General features: G+C 55.7%; 1 protein-coding gene across 1 annotated transcript in view; it reads right to left on the bottom strand.

Moving 5' to 3' along the window:
* OTOG (otogelin) overlaps positions 1-19,053 on the bottom strand; it is a 71,438-nt gene that overhangs the window by 18,217 nt on the left and 34,168 nt on the right. The window contains exons 25-36 of the mRNA XM_045825506.1: positions 18,909-19,047; positions 17,125-17,259; positions 16,678-16,824; positions 16,282-16,401; positions 14,314-14,430; positions 13,549-13,705; positions 10,549-10,575; positions 8,099-8,266; positions 5,310-5,588; positions 3,125-3,242; positions 2,357-2,436; positions 129-1,915 (exon numbers count right to left, since the gene is read on the bottom strand). Of these exons, the coding sequence (XP_045681462.1) occupies positions 129-1,915; positions 2,357-2,436; positions 3,125-3,242; positions 5,310-5,588; positions 8,099-8,266; positions 10,549-10,575; positions 13,549-13,705; positions 14,314-14,430; positions 16,282-16,401; positions 16,678-16,824; positions 17,125-17,259; positions 18,909-19,047 (3,274 nt within the window). The remainder of the gene's footprint in view (positions 1-128; positions 1,916-2,356; positions 2,437-3,124; positions 3,243-5,309; positions 5,589-8,098; positions 8,267-10,548; positions 10,576-13,548; positions 13,706-14,313; positions 14,431-16,281; positions 16,402-16,677; positions 16,825-17,124; positions 17,260-18,908; positions 19,048-19,053) is intronic.

The following is a 19,053-nucleotide window of genomic DNA, read 5'->3' as shown; positions in this document are numbered from 1 at the left end:
GCTGCGACAGGACTTGCCCGTAGCCCAGGAATGCGAGAGCGTGGCGGTACCCGAGCCCAGTGGCACAGAAGGAGGGCAGGCGTGGAGGGTCCATATACAGGCGGCCAGAGTCCTGACAAGCCACTCACAACACACAGGGCGGAGACATTGGCCTCAGGGGTAGTAGCCAAGGCCTCGGCCAAGCCCGCTGAGATGCTCTGGACTGCGGCCGAGCGCCCGGACTGCTGGGTGGTGGCCTCTCCCACCGGCTCTGCTGGCGGCCGAGGTCCTGCTGAGGTCCCGTGGGCTTCAGCCGGCTGAGGGAGCAAGACCAGCGAGCTCTCTCGGGAGGCGGTCCTGGCTGAGACAGGGCTCAGGGGCTGGGCCGTGGGCCCCAGTGGCACTGTGGCGGCCCAGGGGCCCTGGGCCTCAGTCACCAAGGCAGCGAGAGTGTGGACCACAGCCGATGTGAGCTCTGTGGGCCCCTCCTGGGCAGAGCCATGTGGCAGGGTGGGCAGGGACACTTGCTTGGACAGGACGGCCATCTTCTCCGCGGTGCTCTTCTGTGGGGTGACAGGTACTGTGGAGGCCACCGTCTCAGCCACAGCCACAGCCGCTGAGGGTGGCAGTGTGGCTCCCAGGGGCGGGCCCGGCACTGTGCCTGTCATCTGAGGGACCATGTGACTGGGTGGGCGCACCTGGGCCACAACGGCTGGGGTGAGAGGCAGGGCAGGGCTGAGTGTCCGAGTGGATAGAGTGGTGGCCTTGGCAAGAGATGTGGCCTGTTGCTGCAGTGGAGGGGTGGTGATAGTGCCCTTGGGACCAGGAGTGGCCACTGGGGCAGATGTACCCGCCTTGGCCAGGGGCAGGCTGGTGTCAGGGGGTAGGCCAGAGAGGAGCTGGGGTGGCTGGGTTGACTCCAGAGACACAAAGGGTGTGGCCCCCAGCCCATGAACCACTGTGGACAGGCCAGTGGCAGCCAGAGTCCCTGGGGGTGGGGCTGGAGGCCTGATGGCTGTGGGTGTGTGCCCGGTGGGGTGAGGTGGGGCCGTGGGGAGTGGGCTGGGAAGTGGGGCTGGCGGCAGGCCAGTGGGCAGGCCTTGCCCAGGCCGGACCTGCTCCGTGGACGGCCCCATCTCCACTCCCTTGGTGGCCACGGGGCTGACGGGAACCTGTTCCGCTGCCGTTCTAGCCTTGGCTGGGGGGCTGCTGGGACTGGAAATGCTCTGGGCCTGCACGGGCAAAGGGGTCCCTGTCCTGTTCGTGATCTTCGTTATTGCAGGTGTCAGCAAAGCCCTGTGGGACTCTGAGGAAGTGGGGCGCCCAGAGGTGTCCGTAGGGGCAGCCACAGGCCTGGAGGAGGTGCCTGCAGGCAGGTCCAGGCTCGGCCAGGCCTGTGGGGGTGTCGTCTTAGCGGGCAAGGAGCCGGGGCCTGGGGCTGTCACCGCTTTGGTCATGAGTGGGAAGCGGGGTGCAGGGAGTGACTGGGAGGAGACTGTAATGTTGGGGCTCCCTGCAAAGGTCATGGTTACCCTGGTCGTCTCCATGGCACCTGACCCCATGCCAGCGGTGGACATCTGCCGTGACAGGGGGAGGGGCGGGGACTCTGGGACCTGAGGGGTGGTCAGGAGGCTGGCGGTCTCTCCCTTGCTGGCCGGGGCCTCCGTGGAGAGGGCAGGGAGGTTAGAGGCAGTGACCCTCAGCGGCTCCTGGGTGGGGGCTGGAGGCAGCGTCGGCCCCTCAGTGGCTGCCATGGGTGGGTTCAGGGCTGAGGCGAGTGGGGCAGCTGGGGTGACTGCTGGCCTGAGGGAGGGGGCCCTGGGAGTGTCCTGTGGAAACTGTAGCTCCTGGTCACTGGCAGTGGGCAGTTCTTGACTGGGAGGCAGGGTCTCATTGCCAAGGGCCTCGGTGGGAACTGAAACCATGGGCTCCACACCTGGGCAGCAGATGAGAGAAGAGGCTCAGGTGAGGGGGTAACTGCTGCCCCAGGGGTCACCATGGTGCAAGGCTGTGATCTGAGGCTGCAGACGGGCACCCCAGGTGAGGGGGAAAGACAGCTCCCCCATGGCTGGTCGGCTGCCTGGCCAAGCCCCAGGCTGCGCCATGCGCACTGACTCAGAGAAGTCGGTGGTGGTCTGGACTCTGCCCTGTGACTCCATACCAGTCCCTTCCTTGCTCTGGGCCTCATTCTCTCTCTCTGCAAAATCGGAGAAAGGACTGGATGAGGTCTCAGCCTGCTGGACAGTGTCCTCCTTCCGGATGCCCTGTGCTGGCCCTGCTTACCGAGGGACCTGGGAGTTCTGGGCGTGACGGGTCCACGAGACCCTGGGGACTCACAGCAAATCTGAGGGAGGGAAGAGAAATGCAGGCCACTCACAGTCCTCCAAGTAGACGCATCTCTGTGTGACTTCATCCAGGACCTTGGGGGTGGGGCACGCAGGCACACAGCCTTCAACCCTGAGGGCAGAGCAGGGGGCGGGTCAGTCGTCTGGAATTCGGGGAGGGTCAGCGCTTCTCACTTGGACTGAGCACAGGTCTCATCCTTTCTTATGATGTGAGTATGTTCTTATCATGTGCACACTCCCGTGAACCTCCACACACTGTCACACATATCACACAGGAGCACACATACTCAAGTATGCATGCTGCACACTCCTGCCCTCAGACTGAGGTGGAAACACACGTGCTCACATGTGTTTCTCTTTAGGCACACACTTGCACACCCCTTCCATGCCTGCAGAACTCAAAAATGCTCACACAGACGTATGTACACATCCACACAGACCACTACAAATATCAGTGTATACACACTTGTGCACACAGCCGCACCAATGTCCAAACACATGCAGCTCATATACATGTACATGCACACATCAGTACAAGGCGAGGCACACCTGTACGCACACACACACAGGGCTCAGCTATATGCACATTGTGCATAAACAGATGTTCACATACACCCATCTGAGGTGCATCCACCCTCGTATGCACCCTCATATATACAGCACACAATACATGCATATATGAGTCCACACACACCTCACTGTATGCTCCCGTCTCTGCCCACAGGTGACATACAAGCCCACTCCCACACATGTATGCTCAATCACACTAATACACACACCTGGATGCCATGCTACCTCACCTGGGCACATCCTGGCAGCTGGCTGCCTGGGGGTCCCGGCAGGTTTGGAAGCAGGGGCTGGCACAGGCATCGTAGCGCCACTCGCAGACGGGGTAGGCAGCCCCCAGTGGCTTGGCATCTGGAAAGGCAACAGCCCCAGGGTCCCGAGACTGAGCATCAACGGTAATTCAACTCAGCCCATGCCAGCCCTGTCCCGTGGAAGAGACAAATGGACTCGTGTAGGAAAAGTGAGACAAACACAGTAAAAGCCAGCCTCAGGGCACAATGTATCCCTGAGAGTTGGGGTTGAGTCAGTGCCTGGGGGATCCTTGGGATGGGGCTCAGGGAACTTGGTGTGGGGGCTGCGGATGCGGGTGTTAGGGAGCCAGCATTGGAGCTGGGCTTTGAGGGGTGGCCCAGGAGGAGGCTGCCACCCCAGATTCCTCCACAAGGTTATTTGTCACCCTACCCCTCTGCGACCTCGGTGATCAGGCTTGCCCTGTACCCCAGGACGCAATCCTCTCCTCCTTGCTCTGCCTCTGACCGGGCCCCTGCTGACCTCCATGGAGGCAAGAAGCGTTCCCTTGAAGGGTGGGGGAGGTGTTGGGGAAATCCCCTCCCCTCTCAGCCCAAGGTCTTACGGGGCATTTGCTGCCCCCCACCACCGCACCCCACCCCCGTGGTCAGGGGAGAGAGCTGTTCTCTACAAGACCCACCCGCTGTTCCCCGCACCCCGCCCCAGGGCCTCCTGGAAGTAGCGACATTTAGGACCTGGAGGGTGGAGTTGGTCTGAGCACATTCAATAGTTCACAGGTGTGTGCTTATTAATCTTCACAATACTCTTATAAGAGTTATCATTCCCATTTTGTAGAGGAAAAACTGAGGCACCGCAGAGGCTGGGAGAATTAAACTCTCCCAGGGGGGAGCTCCTCGTAAAAGGCCCTGTGGCCGTTGCCTTCACGAAGGAGGCATCCCCAGGGAAAGAGTGTGTAGCCTGTGGGGGGCTTCAAGGCAGACAAGACCCCAGACCTCCTTGGCCCCATTGACGGATCTCAGCTCCAAAGCAGGCGGGAGGGGCAGCCCCACCCTGGCAGCCCCTTCCTGACGTGCTGACTGTGAAGAAACCTGCTTTTCCAAGAGCCTTGGAACCAGAGCTGAGAACTTAACTATGAGCCAGGCCCAGAGTGGAGCTCACGAGATACTATCGATCATCTCACAACAGCCTCCTGGGGCAAATCCCCCCACCCCCTGCTCAGGGGAAGAAACAGGCAGGGAGATCAGGGCTCTCTTCCAAGTGCCAAGGACTGAGGTCAGGATTCGAACCCAAGGCTGTCTGGCTTCAAAGCCTGGGCTCATTCCATTCTGCCTCGGTGTCATGCAGAAAGGGACACAGTGCTGCCATCGTTGCCGGTGAGGAGTCTGTCCTAGGTGGGGTTCCTGGCAGGCTGGGTGGGTGACTGTGGAGTGGAGGGATGCACCAGCCCAGGCCTGACGTGTGCGTGTGTGGGGGGTGGGTGGGGTGGGGGTGCAAGTGGGGAACCTGGCGGGAGACACACGGACACCTGCGTGGATCCGTTCACACAGCACGAGGTGCCTTCACAGGCCTGAACGGACAGGTGCACGTGTGGACAGAGAGACTGGCCTGGGGTGGTGGAGAAATGACGATCTCGGCCTCCAGGGTCTGGGCAGAGAGTGCATGGTTTTGGGGCAGACACACATGGAGGGGGGGTGGCAAAGCGGTGGGAGCCTTTCCAGTCCTGGCTGAAAGGACATGGTGCTGTCCCATCACTGCCCAGGGTCCCGGGCGTCCAAGGGGGGCAGGGAGAGGCTGCTGGCTCACGGGGCAGGCATGTGTCCCCATCAGCAAGAAACCTGAGTCAGAGGGCTGCGCAAGCAGGGCCGTGATCACTTCTCCCCTCGTTTCCACAAGGGCCGCTCTAATTTTAGACTGTGGGAGTAGGCAAGACCCAGGAAGCTGGCGGGGCCCCAGCCATAGTGTCCACAGCTGCCCAGGCCACCAACGTGGAGGCCCGGGCACCTCCCATCTCAGGGGTGGCTCCCATGGGGCCTCCCTGTGCCAGGGGAGTGAGGATTCGGTCCTTGGGGACAACTGGGCTGAAGGAGAGTGGGGAGAGGGCAGGAGGGGCAGTTGAGTGAGGGGCTGAGGGGCTGAGGGGACGAGGGTGAGGGCAGGGTTGACACCTACCCAGAAGGCGGAAGAGTGTGCCCTGGCGGAACACCTCTGTGTGTTCGTAGGGCCGCAGGGCCAGCGTGGGGCCTGACACAAAAAGAAAGGACCCAGGTTCTGCCAGGGACTCTAGGGCCACCAGGCCTGCCCGCCACGTCCCCTGGTGCAGCGAGAAGGAGGCATGGTGGTGGAAGGCATCGCTGCTCTGCCACTTGGCCAGTTCCAGAGACCGATTGGCTGTGACTCGGAGGAAGAAGTTGGGTCTGTCCGCTGCCTCCAGGGAAACCACATCCGGGTCTGCAAAGAGCCACATGGGCAAGGTCAGCGCAGAGAGGGGGCCTGTTCCTCCACACCTGCCCCCCCCAGCCCACACCCTTCTGCCTGCTGGCTGCCCCCTGTGCCCACCTCCTCTCCCCCAGGGAAGGCAGAGAGTTAAGAGAAGCTACCACCAACTCCTGCCAAACCGCAGGAGGTGACTGACCCTCCCTTCCTTCCACGCACAGTTTTGAGGACCCTCCCTGTGCCGGGTGCAACTCTAGATGCCCAGGACAGAGCCATGGACAGGACAGGCAGAGACGGACACCCCGGAGGAGTTACGTTTTATGGGTTGTACTGGACAAGCTGGGGCTTGGTGACCTGCCGGGTTCCCAGAGCGGGAGAGTTAGTGGAACTAGGGGACCCTGGATCCAGCCCTCAGGTAGGAAAACAATGTCCCAGAGAGGGGAAGGCTCTCGCCCAGAGCCCCAAGCCTGTTTCCCCTGCCCTTTCTCCCACGTCAGCAAGGGCCCATTTCTAGAGAGTGGGGCACACCCTGAGTGACTATTCCAGCTTCCTACCCAGGACATTCTCTCCTCTCCATTTTTTCCCATCACAGTCTTTTCCATTCTTCAAGGCCCACTGCAAGGGATACCTCCTTCATGTAGCCACCCCAGATTTCACCTATAAGTCACTTGCTCTTTTCCTGTCCAGTACGTTGGAAACAGTGCAGGAGGGAAGGAGCACAGGATGGAGTGGGGTGGGGGAGCCTGGGTCCTCACTGGGGCTTCACCCTGCCCCCAGCCACCCATGAAATTCAGACCCGACTGCGGTGGGGGCTGGACCCTGGAGTTCCTGTCCGCAGTGATGTTCTCCAAGGTCACGCTGCTCTGGGGTTCTGCCTAAAATGCCCATAAAACCACTGGAAAATCAACACTTCCTCTGAACTAGACCTCACTTACTGGACTAAAAATTGAATGGAAAACAGAAAATCCCCACCAATGACAGCCTGAAAGGCTGTGAAACGCCCTTTTAGAGACAGGACCACACCGATCTGGGGACCAGCAATGTCTGGCGCAGAAGTGTCCTTCTGGGGGACGGTGGGGTACTTCTGGCCCTCCTGCGGCTCAGTGCCTGGCCCCTCATTCCCACGTCTCCTGGTGCAGTGATGCAGTCCCTCCTGGCACCTCCTCCTGTATGCCCAGGTCACACCGTCCTGAACACACCCATAGCTGGGGACTCCGGCTGTGCCTGGAGCTGGGCAGGAGCTGGAGGGCCCCTCCCCCACTTAAATCCCCTCATGGCTCCCCACTGCACTCAGCATAAGGATCCACCTCCTGAGCCTCCCGACCCCTTCCCTCCCTGCAGGGGAACATCACTCATGCTGAGAAGCTCTGCTGACGCCCAGAGGCCGAGCCCCGGGGGCTTCTCTGGGGCAGTCCCACGGACACTGCACTCCACACTGCACTCCGACTGCCTCTGTCTCCCTGGTGGGGCTGTGGCCTTCTGGGGGGCGGGGCTGGCGCTGCTCATCTCCCTGATTCGCCAGTGCGCAGCTCCGTGCCTGGTATGGGATTAGGGCTTGGTGAAAGGGAGGGAGGCACGGAGAGAAGAGAGGACGGGGAGGGAGGAGGAAGGAAGGGGGGCGCAGATCCTTGAAACTAGATAAATGGCAGATCCCGAGTTCTCAGATTGGGGTGACCACTCTGAGAAGTATCTAGGTTTGAGGTTCCAGTGGATGCGGGCTGCGTGGGCCCTCCTTGTGATCATAAAGATACTGACTGGATGGGGCCAGCAGGATTTGAAGGGAGAAACCCTGGTCACAGTGACCACGCCCTGGGACACGAGGCCCACAGAGGAGAGGACTTCCTGGAACCGGTGAACGGAGGCCTCGGCCAGCTGGGGGCCCAGCACAGGCACCACCCGAGGTCATGCCCCTCAGGCAGGGTCCAGGCGGGCACCACTCCAGCACAGCGGCATTCTGAGGCGAGGACAACGCCCACTGAAGCTAAGCCCTCCGAGGCTGCTGGTGGTCAGGGCCCTGGGAGGCTGTGGTGGTCCCAGGCAGGCTCCAGTCTGTGTGACACGCCCGCCTGGACCTCAGGACCGTGACCTGAGCACATCGAGACCCCGCTCCTCCATTCACAGGAGGAGGAGGAGGCCCTGCTCGAGTCAGGACATCAGCCAGCTTCCCTTGATGTTTAAAATCTGCCCAGTCTTAAAGACTGGGGGGTGGGGGCAGAGAAGGAAGAAGAGGAGAAGGAAGAGGAGAAGGGAGAGCAAGGAGTGGGTGTGACGAGAGGCGGAAGGAGCAGCCGCTGCCACCCCGGTGTTCTGGAGCGCAGGGGCTGTGTGAGCCAGGTGCGAAGGCGCGTCTGCACCGTGGCCTCCCTGGCTTTTTCGGGAAGAAGACAGGAGGTGTCTCTTCAAAGAAGCTGAGAGACTGACATCGAATCCTGTCTCAACTGGGAAAGGGGCACCCACTGGAGCGGCACATTCCTTCAGCAGCCCCCTCCTCTGGCAACTCTGCCTCCCCCCGAGGTGGGCCTCACCGTGGGCCTTGGCCTTGTACAGTGCAGCCGTCAGCAGGAAGTTCACAGCGTCCCCTGGTGCCATGTCCTCTGCACTCACCAGGGCTATGGCACCCCCTGCCGCCTTCGCGGCCACAAGGGCACCACCGGCCACCTGGCTGGCCAGCTGGTAGGGGCCCTTACCTAGTGCTGGAGAGAAAGAGCCAGTCATAAGGCCTGACCCCTTGGGCCTTTGCCCACCTCCCATCCTTACCTGCCCACCACTGCCGGAGGTGGGGCTGAGGGAGGGTGCCAGACAGGTGTTCTTGCTTACTTCCTTCACCCCAAGCCCTAGGGACCTTGATTTTCATGAGAAGGTGGGACAGGAACCCCAGGCGGTCAGGCCTTGATGGGGACTGACCCTCTGCATAGCACCAGAATCATTTCACAGGAAGCCTGGGAACGAGGTCATCTAGGGGGTCATCTGGATCCCCCAAAAGTCCATGGGCTCGTCCCACTGCCTGGGACTCTACACTGTCAGCCACTGCTCTATTTAGGGTTGCCACGGCAAGGAGGCATCAGACTTGCTCTGCCCACCCAAGGCCTGAGGGGTGATGGCCCGGAAAGCTTGGGCCCAACATTAGTGTTTCCTTATTCCAAGCCTGCATCCCTTCTGTCTCTTGGGTTCCTGCCGTTGTCAGGACAGGCTGGACAATTACATCACTTTGTAACTGACCCCCTGCCTCCCCACATCCAGTGCCTCCTCCCCAAAGCCCCCAAGTCACCTTCCTAGCCTATGTGGGTATAGCTCGCCACTGCCCTCAAAGTAGAACCCAAGAGTCTGGCTTGGATTCGGGGGCCCTCCATGTCCCAACCCCTGCCCACGCCTCGCCTCCCACCCCTTTTGCCCCTGCCACACTAAACTCCTCTGGTTTTCCCTGAAAGAGCTGTGCCGTGTCCTGCCTCAAGTCTGCACCATGCTGCCCCCGCCCCGGGGTAGTTCTCCCATTCCGTGCCTGGCAAACGCCTACTTGATCTCGGGCACAGCTCAAATGTCACCTCCTTGGTGAAGCACGCCCTGCACCCTCTCCCTCACTGCGTTCCCCCAGCCCTGGGAGCACGGCACGCGCTGATCACAGCTCTTAGGAGGGATTTCCATCGGGGGTCCCAGTGGGTCTCTTCTACTAGACGGGAGAGGCAGCGCTGTGCTGGTAAATATTTAATAATCGGCCCCTAAAACGAAACTAACAAAACCCCATTTTGTAGTGTTTGTTGATTTCTGACATGTAAATACTCCCACCAGGGGCAAACTACCAACTGAATGCAGAGTTCGGAACACACAACTGGCTCTGGGGAGCCGGGGCAGGCCAGCTCCGGGGGACCACCATGACAACTGTCACTGACCATTAATGCCCCGGCACCCGGCAAGGCCCTGGACCAGAGAAAATGTGGGGAGAAGTGCAGAGCAAGGAATGGATGGGTGGGTGGGAGGCTGAGTAGGTAGAGGATGCTAGAAACAGCTTGTCCTTTGCCAGTTACTGCCACCCAAAATGCCACAGAAGGGAGAAAACGCCGCTCACAGCTGTCCTGCTGAAATGTCTTGCCTGGTGTCAGACAGACACTGCCTGCCCCTGGGACCACAGTTCTCCCGTTACAGATCTATTCCTTTAGGGGTCAGAGGGTTTGGGCCATCAGGAACACGCGGGGGCTAACTTTTAGGTGGGACTGCAGCCCCTGTGAATCACACCATACCTGGGCCAGCCCTCATCACTCAGACCCTGGTTGGTGCCTTTGTCTCTAATCGGTCCCCTATCACTTCACCTGCTATACTCTTTCCAGGGTGTATTTCTCAGACTAAAATCTGATCAGGCAGGTAACTGCACAAGAGGACGAAGCCTTGAGCCTATACCCATATGGGCCTGCACCTGGCAGCCAGGCAGGCCTCCCCACACTGCCCGCCTGACCCCAGGGATTAAATTGACTAATTGTCTCTAATGCTGGCTTAACCTCCCTGGGTCTTTACTCATGGCCTGTGTTTTCACCTTAGTCAACTCAAAACTGGAAGCATATCCAGGTACCCTGAGACCTTGTCTAACTCTGATGATGAATCTGATGGGCTGAGCCAGGCCATCCTCAGGAAGAGCAGTTGGCATTGGCCACTGCCAACTCAGAACTTCAGGAACCCCAAGATGATGTCCTGTGGGTCTGATGAGCTGGATCATGAAGGTCGTGGGAAAGCCCACTGGTGCAAATGGGGGTTTTGCTTCCTAGTGAGGCTGCCCCAGCCTGGGCTCCAGGTAAGCTGCTGGGGACAGAGTTCTGGGGCTTCCCTGGGCCGTGCACTGTCAGCGCTCTCTCTGTATGACAGGGCCCTCCCTGCCCCATGTCACAGCTCTTCCAGGGCCAGCAGGGCCTCAGGGCAGCTGATGCTGCTGTGGCATCAGGACTAGGCGGGCAGTGCCCCTGGCTCCACTTGGGGAGGACGGGCTTACCTTTGTTGAAGAAGTCACAGTCGTAGGCTGAAAGGATGAGAATAGAGGCTTCTTTAGAAGCTGGAACAGGTGGGCAGAGCCCAAGCCCCTAGCATCCCAGCTCTTCCTCCTTCCCCAAGGGCCAAACCTGCCCCAACCCCTGCTTACTCCCCACCTCTTGATTCAGGCATGGGCATTAGATTCAGATGTCCTGAGGTACAGGAAACACATCGGCTCCTCTCTGTGTCCCCAGCACAAAGCTCAAAGCCTGGCCTAGAGTAGGCACTCAGCATTGAATGAATGAATGAATGAATGAATGAATGTTGGGCAGAAGGGTCTGTTTTATGTGATCCCAAAGGGCAAGATTAGAATCAAGGGGTGGGAGTTCCAATCAGAAATGTTGCAGAAGGCCCCAGAAGAATGCAGGTGCAAGATAAAAGTGGGTCTTCCAAAGCCTTGGGTAGGAAGGGACAAGAGGCCTAGAAGTCCTAGGGTGCCGTTTCCATCTGGCTCTCAAAAGCTCCTCCAGGCATGTGTTCAGTGCACCCTCTAGTGGTCCAGCCTAGCAACACAGCCTTTCCCAGACTCCTCAGCCAACAGAGTCCTCAGCTCTTTGGGGTAAGCTAGGGACTTTGAAGATGTCACCTAAATGCAGGAGCAAGGCTATGAGGAGCCAATTGGGTACACCTGGGATCAAGGTTGATGAGGGGCTTCTCCATTCATAGATATGGTCTAAAGATAACCACCTACTCCACCCCACACCCCAAACCCCAATCAACACTACTTTGCATTTGGCATTGCTCTCTGAAAAGAATGCTAGGGGTCAGAAGGCTGACCTGCCGTGTTGCTATGCGCAAAGTACCTGCTTCTCCTCACCTTCAGACTCAGGAAACTGAGTTAGAGGATCTCCCAGCCTCTGGTTTCAAGTGTGTGCCGGCGTAATGGCAGCCAGCCCGGAAGAGCCGTCAAGAGCCAGCTCTCTAAAGTCAGACCTGCGTTAACGCCTACTCCCTCGCTCATCAGCTGTGCATTCTGGGACAAGTTACTCAGCCTCCCTGTAATTCGGTGCCCTCCTCTATGAGATGGGACCACCGTGAGTATCTGCCCCACGGACTTGTCCCTGTAAGGCAAGTGCTCAACGCAAAATTTAGGGAAGCATCGAAAACCTCAGTAGTCAAGATATATAATATTTCCATCAACATCTTTTAAGTTTTAAAATTAATGCAAAATATCCATGATGAAAAGAATACCAAAATTTTTAAATAAAGATGGGTGAGGGACAGCGCCTTGCCAGGTCATACTGGAGCTCAAGATAAAAGGAAAAATCAGTAATATTAATCCCATCATTACTTAAAATGTTGATATATTGTTCATCAAAGTTATTTTTTGCATTATTGTTGATTTTTAAACTGTATTGTCTTGACATGGGATTTACGTTGTGGCCCAGTGGGGCTCACCCACCTCACCCTAGCCCAGGACCTGAATAGTAATCAGTTAATGCACATAAGGCACAGGGCCAGGCGCACAGTAGGTCCTCACTAAATGTGTGCTCCCTTCTTCCTGAAGGATTTTTACCGAAGAAATAGAGGGAGAAGAGACCGCATGGGGATCCAGGGCACCTGTGGTGGAAGGCTCTTGGGAAAACAGAGAAAAAGGAAGCCAAAGGCAGGTTCAGCTCCCCCTTCCCCAGAGGTCGTCCTGCCAGGAGCCCCCAGGGCTCAGGACATGCCAGCGGCATGTCATTGTGAAAAAGGACAGCGACAGCGGAGAGTACCGTGCAGGACATGTACATGTGTTGTTAACTCACGGAAATCTCACGGTGCCCTGCAAGGTGGGTGCAGCTCTCCTACCCCTTGGTTACAACTCAGAGAGTAAGTGTCATGCCTCGGGCCACCCTACCCTGTGGGCCTGGGTCTAAATACAGAGTGCCTGGCCTCGGGGCCACAGCACCCCAAAGTGAGGTGTGCTCGCACCAGGAAGGTTACTGGTGGTCAGAAGGAAATAATAAATACTCAATTAGTAATTTAAATTTCTATATGTTTTGTTTCATCATTCAAATATTTACCATATTTTACCATGTACAATTCACACTTTTTGCCCAAATTTTTGAGGGAAAAATAAGGATGTATCTTATACATGGTAGTACCTGAAATGCCGTATATCTGTTCTTGTGTTTTGTAATTACTTGTTACATAAAATTTCTTACAATATGTTCAAAAATAAATGCTATATGTTAAAAAATAAATGCTAAAGTTCCTTTATAATACAAAAAAAAACAAGTATCTAGGTAAAAATAAATAAATAATTGGATTAAGAAATCAAAAGATGTTTTTCCTGAAAGTCTGGGCCAAAAACATGGGTGCACATTATACACAGCAAAATACAGTACTTTTGTGTCTATTTGGTGATACACATTCACACTAACCACATACCTGTGCACATGTATCTGTGTATGCACATGTATATGTACTCAGAATATTTTTACATGATACAAGTGTGCAACCAAAACCATTCTCGGACCACTTTTGCCCTAAATGTACTGATATCTTGGGCTGCCTCTGACAGCGCGTCTCAGCTGACAAAGGGCTTTTACATTCACTGTCCCCTTTGGTCCTCACAATCAACCTGGTGGGACAAGCCTGTTCTTCTTTTTAGATGAGAAAATTGAGCCCCAGAGAGGTCGCACAGCTCACGAATGGCAGCCCTGGTCCGGAATCCAGGGCTCCTGACTCTTCCAGCAAAGTGGTTAAGAGCACAGGTTTGCAGCCACGTTCCACCACTAACCTGTGCAACCTTGAACATCTTACTTAGTCTCTCTTGAACCTGTTTCTTTAACTCTAAAGTGGGAATAAACAGTCCTGCCTCACAGGGTGGTTGGTGAAGAAATCAATGAATGATACACACAAAGCAGTTGGTGCCTGGCACATGATAAATACTCAGTAAATGCTAGCCAGAGTGATGGCGCCCACAGGCCTGCCCACAGGTAGACCCACCCTCCCCCTCGGGTGATCGGACACTCACGGCAGAGACGTGGGGTTCGCCAGTCGATGGCCACCCCGTGCTGGCAGCACTGGTGGGCGTAGGCGGACACACTGGCACAGAAGCACTCACAGTCACCGCCCCGGCTGCACCCACACGTGTCTGTCAGGCAGTTTGAGTAAAACCAAGTGACATCCACCTAGAGATCAGAAGTCAGAGGTCAGGGGTCAGCTCCTGAATGCCTGCCCTGAAGCATCCTGGTTGCTGCCCATCAGCCTCAGGGAGCAGCAGAAACACGCAGGGACCACAGGATGGAGCAAGCTGCCCATGCAGGGCCGGGGTCTAAGCTATTGGGTCCGGGGGCAGGGGGGTGGCTGGAGGTGTGGCTGAGGAACAGACACAGGGTGTGAACTGCCAGCCAGGGCCAGAGACAGTGGAGGCCAGGGTGACAGCTGCCTCCGAGGCCCTGGCGAGTGCAGTGCAGACTGAGCACCAGCTCTCCTCTGCCTCCACCGCAGGCAGCTGCCTACGCCCCAGCAGGAGGGGTTTGGGATCGCTGTTCAGAACTTCCTGACTGGGAGGGAGAACCAGATTGAGATAAGCGTGAAAGGGCACAGAAGCTCTGTTTGTCTGGCTGTCTGTCCTGGGTTGTCTGGGGAAACAGGACGGACTAAATGGTAGAAATGGGTCTCCCCTCTAGACCTGCGGTGTCTCTCCCGAGGCATGATGGCGGGTGGGGGCTGAGAGCAGAAGGGATCCCGAGGAGGAGGGGGCGCTCAAGAGTGGCCGAGGCTGAGGTCCACTCACCACAGGGTGGCAGGTCTCAAACACCTCACTGAGCAGGATGCTGCACTCCTTCTTGGCAAACGGTTCTCGGAGAGGATTCAGGACACATGTGTCCCGGGGATCAAGGGTGTCTGGACACTGAGGGGCAAAGGCAGGGCCGTTGACCTCCTTGTCTCCCAGTGCCTGTTGCCTGATGTGGTGGACAGACCCTTAGAGTGGCCCCTTGGTCCTTACCTCCTTGTCCTCACACCCTGTGTAGTCCCCTCCCCCTGCAGTGCAGGAAGGACCTAGAACTTGCTTTAAACCAACAGAAGACGGCAAAGGTGATAGGTGGGCGTGGTTCTGTGTAGGTGGCTGCATGACTATGTTGCAGCCTGTGTCAAGCCCGTCTTGCTGGAATCTCTCCTTTGCTGGCTGTGCAGAAGCAGGGAGCCATGTGGGGAACCCCACGTAGCAGAAAGGGTGGGTGGTCTCTAGGACCTGAGGGTCATTGATGGACAACAACCAGCAAAAACATGAAAGCTTTCAGTTCTATGGTTGTAAGGAACTACACGTGGTCAACAACCACGTGAGTGGGTGGGGAAGCAGATCCTTCCCAGGCAACCCCGCCCAGCGAAAGCCCAGCTGGATGACAGCTGCACTGCAGCCTGTGGTGCCCCAGGCAGAGGACTGAGTCAAGCCATGTCCTGTCTTCTGACCCAAAGAAACAGATCATACATGTGGATGGTTGAGTGCTGTTAAGTCTGTGGTAGTGCTGCTACACAGCTATAAGTAATTAATATCATTTCCTAACGTCTGCTGAACCTCCTCCTTCAGGCCTACATTTTCATTACAGCCCCTCAGGGAATGCCCAAGGAGATTAGCAAGGGAGAAATAGCAATGGGGGTTGGTAAAAGGAGGGGAGCAATAAAAATTAGTCACCCACTCAGCATCTTCAAAATGAGGATGGGGCAGAGCACACCTTTCTGAGGCTGTGAGAACGGGCTTGTCCCACCTTAGGGTTCCACTGAGTTGTAGGCCATGATAAACAAACAGCTCTCCTGACCCCAGTCTGCCTAGGCTCATCTGTGACTGCTGCCCAGCAGAGAATTAAGGACCTTTGATTACTCAGTCCAGGAAAAGCAAACATGTAACCCTTATATTACCACTCTCCATTGCTATACCATGGCAGACATAACTAATCAATCACAGTTTTTCTTCCAGCTGAACTTAACACAAGTCTTAGGTATTTCTCAACACAGCATCTCCAACAGCCTCTTCTGACTGATCTGAGTTGTCACACAAGGTGAAATCTATTCATCACACCTCTCCTGGCATAGCCCCTTCACAGAGGACTAGCGAAGATGGGGCTTAATCAAGGTCATCCAACAAGTCACTGGATGACCCATGACAAGAACCCAGGTTCATTGTTCGCAGTGTGGCAGCCTCAGTCAGACATTTCCCAAACCTGTGGAACACGCCCCTCATTTCTGCCTCTGCTAATATTGTTCCCCTTTCAGAGGTCATCCCTCTGATACCTTCATCCTTTCAAATATGGCCTACTCTTTAAGTGCCACACTAGTCCCACCTCCTTCAGGAAGCCTTCTCTGATTGCCTCAACCCACATGGGTGTCTCTTGGCTTCTCCTCTGTGCCAGACCTAGTGCCAGGCAATGGGGGCACAGAGGTGGTTAAGATGGTCACGTTTCAACAAGCTTCACCTTCCTGCTGGGTGGCCCTCTCTGCTAGGACAGAGATTTTGTCTCCTTCCCAGCCCCACCCTCCCCCCTGGAGCCTGGTCTAGGGCAGCTGTGCACACTGATTTTTGAGATGGGGTGGTGTGTGTCCTTGGGCCGTGGGATAGGCTGGGGCTGTGGATGCAGCTCAGAGGCTGAGGGAAGCAGAAGCAGCCTCATACCAATGGCCCTTTTCCCCAACCTGGGCTGCATTTGGCCCATGCTGGCCTGGGCCCATCTGGGTGAGGGAGTCAGCCAACGGGAGGAGGTTTTACCTCAACTGCAGCCCAGCTGCTGCCAAATTCCTGCGGGTTAGTTAACTCTAAGTTCTCTGGGGTCCTCATCTCATTGACGGTTTTTAAGTCAAAGTTTCCACAGAGTCCCGCCAGCTGGCCCTGAAAGGAGAGAGGACACCATGTCCATTGAAGGCTCACCAGGGGTAAACTATGGGCAGAGGGGTCACCATGAGGCCAGGAGTCTGTCATGAACCCAGGAGCAACTACTGGGGTCACAGTATGAAGAGGAATAGGAGGAAGGTCAGAGGAGAAGGGGTGGGGAGGGTAGGACAGGCTCCCCCATGAGGGTACAGGTCACCCAAGGACACCCAGTGTCTTGGCTCAGCCCTAGGCAGGAGCAGAGGGCCCCTTGAGGGTCACTACTTCCGTGACTACCTGCCACTGAGGCCCAGCCTGGATGTGCACTGTGGTCCTCTGGTCCCACAGGAGGGTGATGTGCTCTCGAGGGAAGTGCACCAGTGTGAAAAACCCTGCTCGCCAGGTGTGGACCTCCTGCTTCGCGTCCAGGACACTCTCAGGACTCTAGTGGGACAGAGATGGCCATTCCTGAGGCCAAAGTGTCCCCCCACACCTGGGATGGCTGGGCCTGACTACAAGTCACAGCCCAGCCCCAGCACCTCACCAACTCCCATGCCTCCCTCACGCCCTGACATTGACCTCTATGTTCCTGACCCTGGCCAAGGAATTCATTCCAGGCTGCTGACTCAGTGGCTCCCAGAGACACGGCCGTGATAAAGAAACCAGTCCTTTGCCCTCTTCCGCCCCCCAGCTCCCGTTAACCCGCACACTGTCCACACAACCTCCACCTGCCCCGGACCTTACGGGGTTTCCTGAGTCATCATCAAAGATGATGAGTGAGTCCCCAACGTTGATGGAAATAAGTTTCCTGCAGATGATGCCAGAGCTGTAGCAGTTTACATTTTCCACAATCACAGAGAAGCTGAAATCGGATGTGCTCTGAGGAGAGAATGTGTTAGTTCAGTGATGTCTGGGAGGAAGAGGTCCTGCTGAGAGGTACAGAGGTAAGGGGACACGGACTCTGGAGGGGTTTTCAGTCCGCCTCTAATTCTTATCAGCTGTGCGACTTTGGGCACCCTCCTTCAGTTCTCTGGGGCTCAGTGTCCTCTGGGGGCACCTAGTGCAGTGTCTGGCATGTACTGACTCTCCAAAGGTATCTGATGAACGAATGAATGAGTGAATGAGTGAATGAATGAACTGTGGTGTGAGGGAAGGGGCACTATCTTACATACAGTGATAAGGTAGTGTAAGTCTTTCTGGAGTTTAATTTATAGGCATTAAACAACATTTTACATATATATAACTTTTTATAGCCATTTCCACTTTCAGAAGTCTAGAGATATGTTCACAAAAGTATTCACTGAGCATTTAAATATTGGCAACAACCTACATATACATCAATGGGGGAATAATAAAACAAACTAGAGCACATCTTTTCTGAAGAATTCAACAAAAAAGAAGAAAAAAGGAGATGTGTACTGGTTGTATGAGATAATGTTCAAGGTGTACTGTTAAGTGGGAAAAAGCGAATTGTAGAAACCTATCCACTTAGACTAAACGAAGTGTGTGTGTAAGATTGTGTGAGTGTCTCATGGAAGATAGTCTTGCAGGAGTCACACCTGACTGATAGCAACAGGGAATGAGAACACGAGAGATGTAAAGAGGAATATTTGTCTTTAATATGTGCTATTGCATTGTTTTAAATGTTAGTGAAGAGCACACATTAGCTTTGAAATTGAAAAAAAATAAAATAAAATGAGGTCTGTGGAGTTACTGCAACTACGTGAAAGACCCCAGTACAGTGTTTGCACCATAGATAGAACTCATTCCACAAAAGCTTTGTCATTATTAATTATTATTATTATTATTATTATTATTATTTACTATTGTATAATGAGATAGACAGGCCCTCAGCAAAACCAAGGTCCCCTGGTGTGTCTCTGGCACTCTCCCACCTACTCTGTTGGCACATTTTCTCCTCCTGAAGGGGACTCTGTTTCTACTGTGCCCACTCCCATCACCACCCCCTTCCTTCCGGGTGAGGTGAGGGCTTTAACACATGACTCCTTAAGCACACCCACTCTCCAGTCAGATTTCTGGGTTCCAGCCTGACTTAGCTCTGTCACTGCCTCACTGTGTGACCTTGGGCAAGATACCAAACTTCCCTATGCCCAAGTTGCTACATTTATAACATGGGGTCAGTAACTCTACCGTGTCAGGTTGCCGTGAGAATTAAGTAAAGTAATCCACAAAAAATTGCTCAGTAGATGGCCATGCATATAATAAAAGCTCAAAAATCATTAGCTCTTATTACAGACAGAAAAATATAGGGACCCTATGGGATGAGGGTATAATGGTAAGTGGACAGGCAGTGGCGCATTTATCACTGATGAGCTCTGTCCAGACTCTAGTTTGCTCCTCGGCATTTCTTCCCACCTCCAGACAGCCACATCTCAGGCTTAGATCCCCTGCCCACCCAGTCAGCGTCAGACTGAAGCCCAGAGCATCACCATGCCCTGAGAGGTCCACAGCCTCAGCTGATCTGGGTCCCCAGAGAACCAGTTGGGCACATGCATCTGGGAGCTCACCTTGACCAGGTGAACTTTGCAGGTGCCCACGAAGTCAAACGGGAGCCCATCAAATGTACGGTAGTGCCGGTCACTGTAGGCCGTGCAAGTGGCAGCGCAGGGGTGGAGAGTGCACTGGAACGAGCCTTGCCGGCACAGGCTGAAA

The sequence above is a fragment of the Phyllostomus hastatus genome, unplaced genomic scaffold (assembly GCF_019186645.2).
Source record: "Phyllostomus hastatus isolate PE091 unplaced genomic scaffold, TTU_PhHast_1.1 phas_scaffold_585, whole genome shotgun sequence".
NCBI classification, from domain to species: Eukaryota; Metazoa; Chordata; class Mammalia; order Chiroptera; family Phyllostomidae; genus Phyllostomus; species Phyllostomus hastatus.
This window is presented reverse-complemented; position numbering and strand designations above follow the sequence as displayed.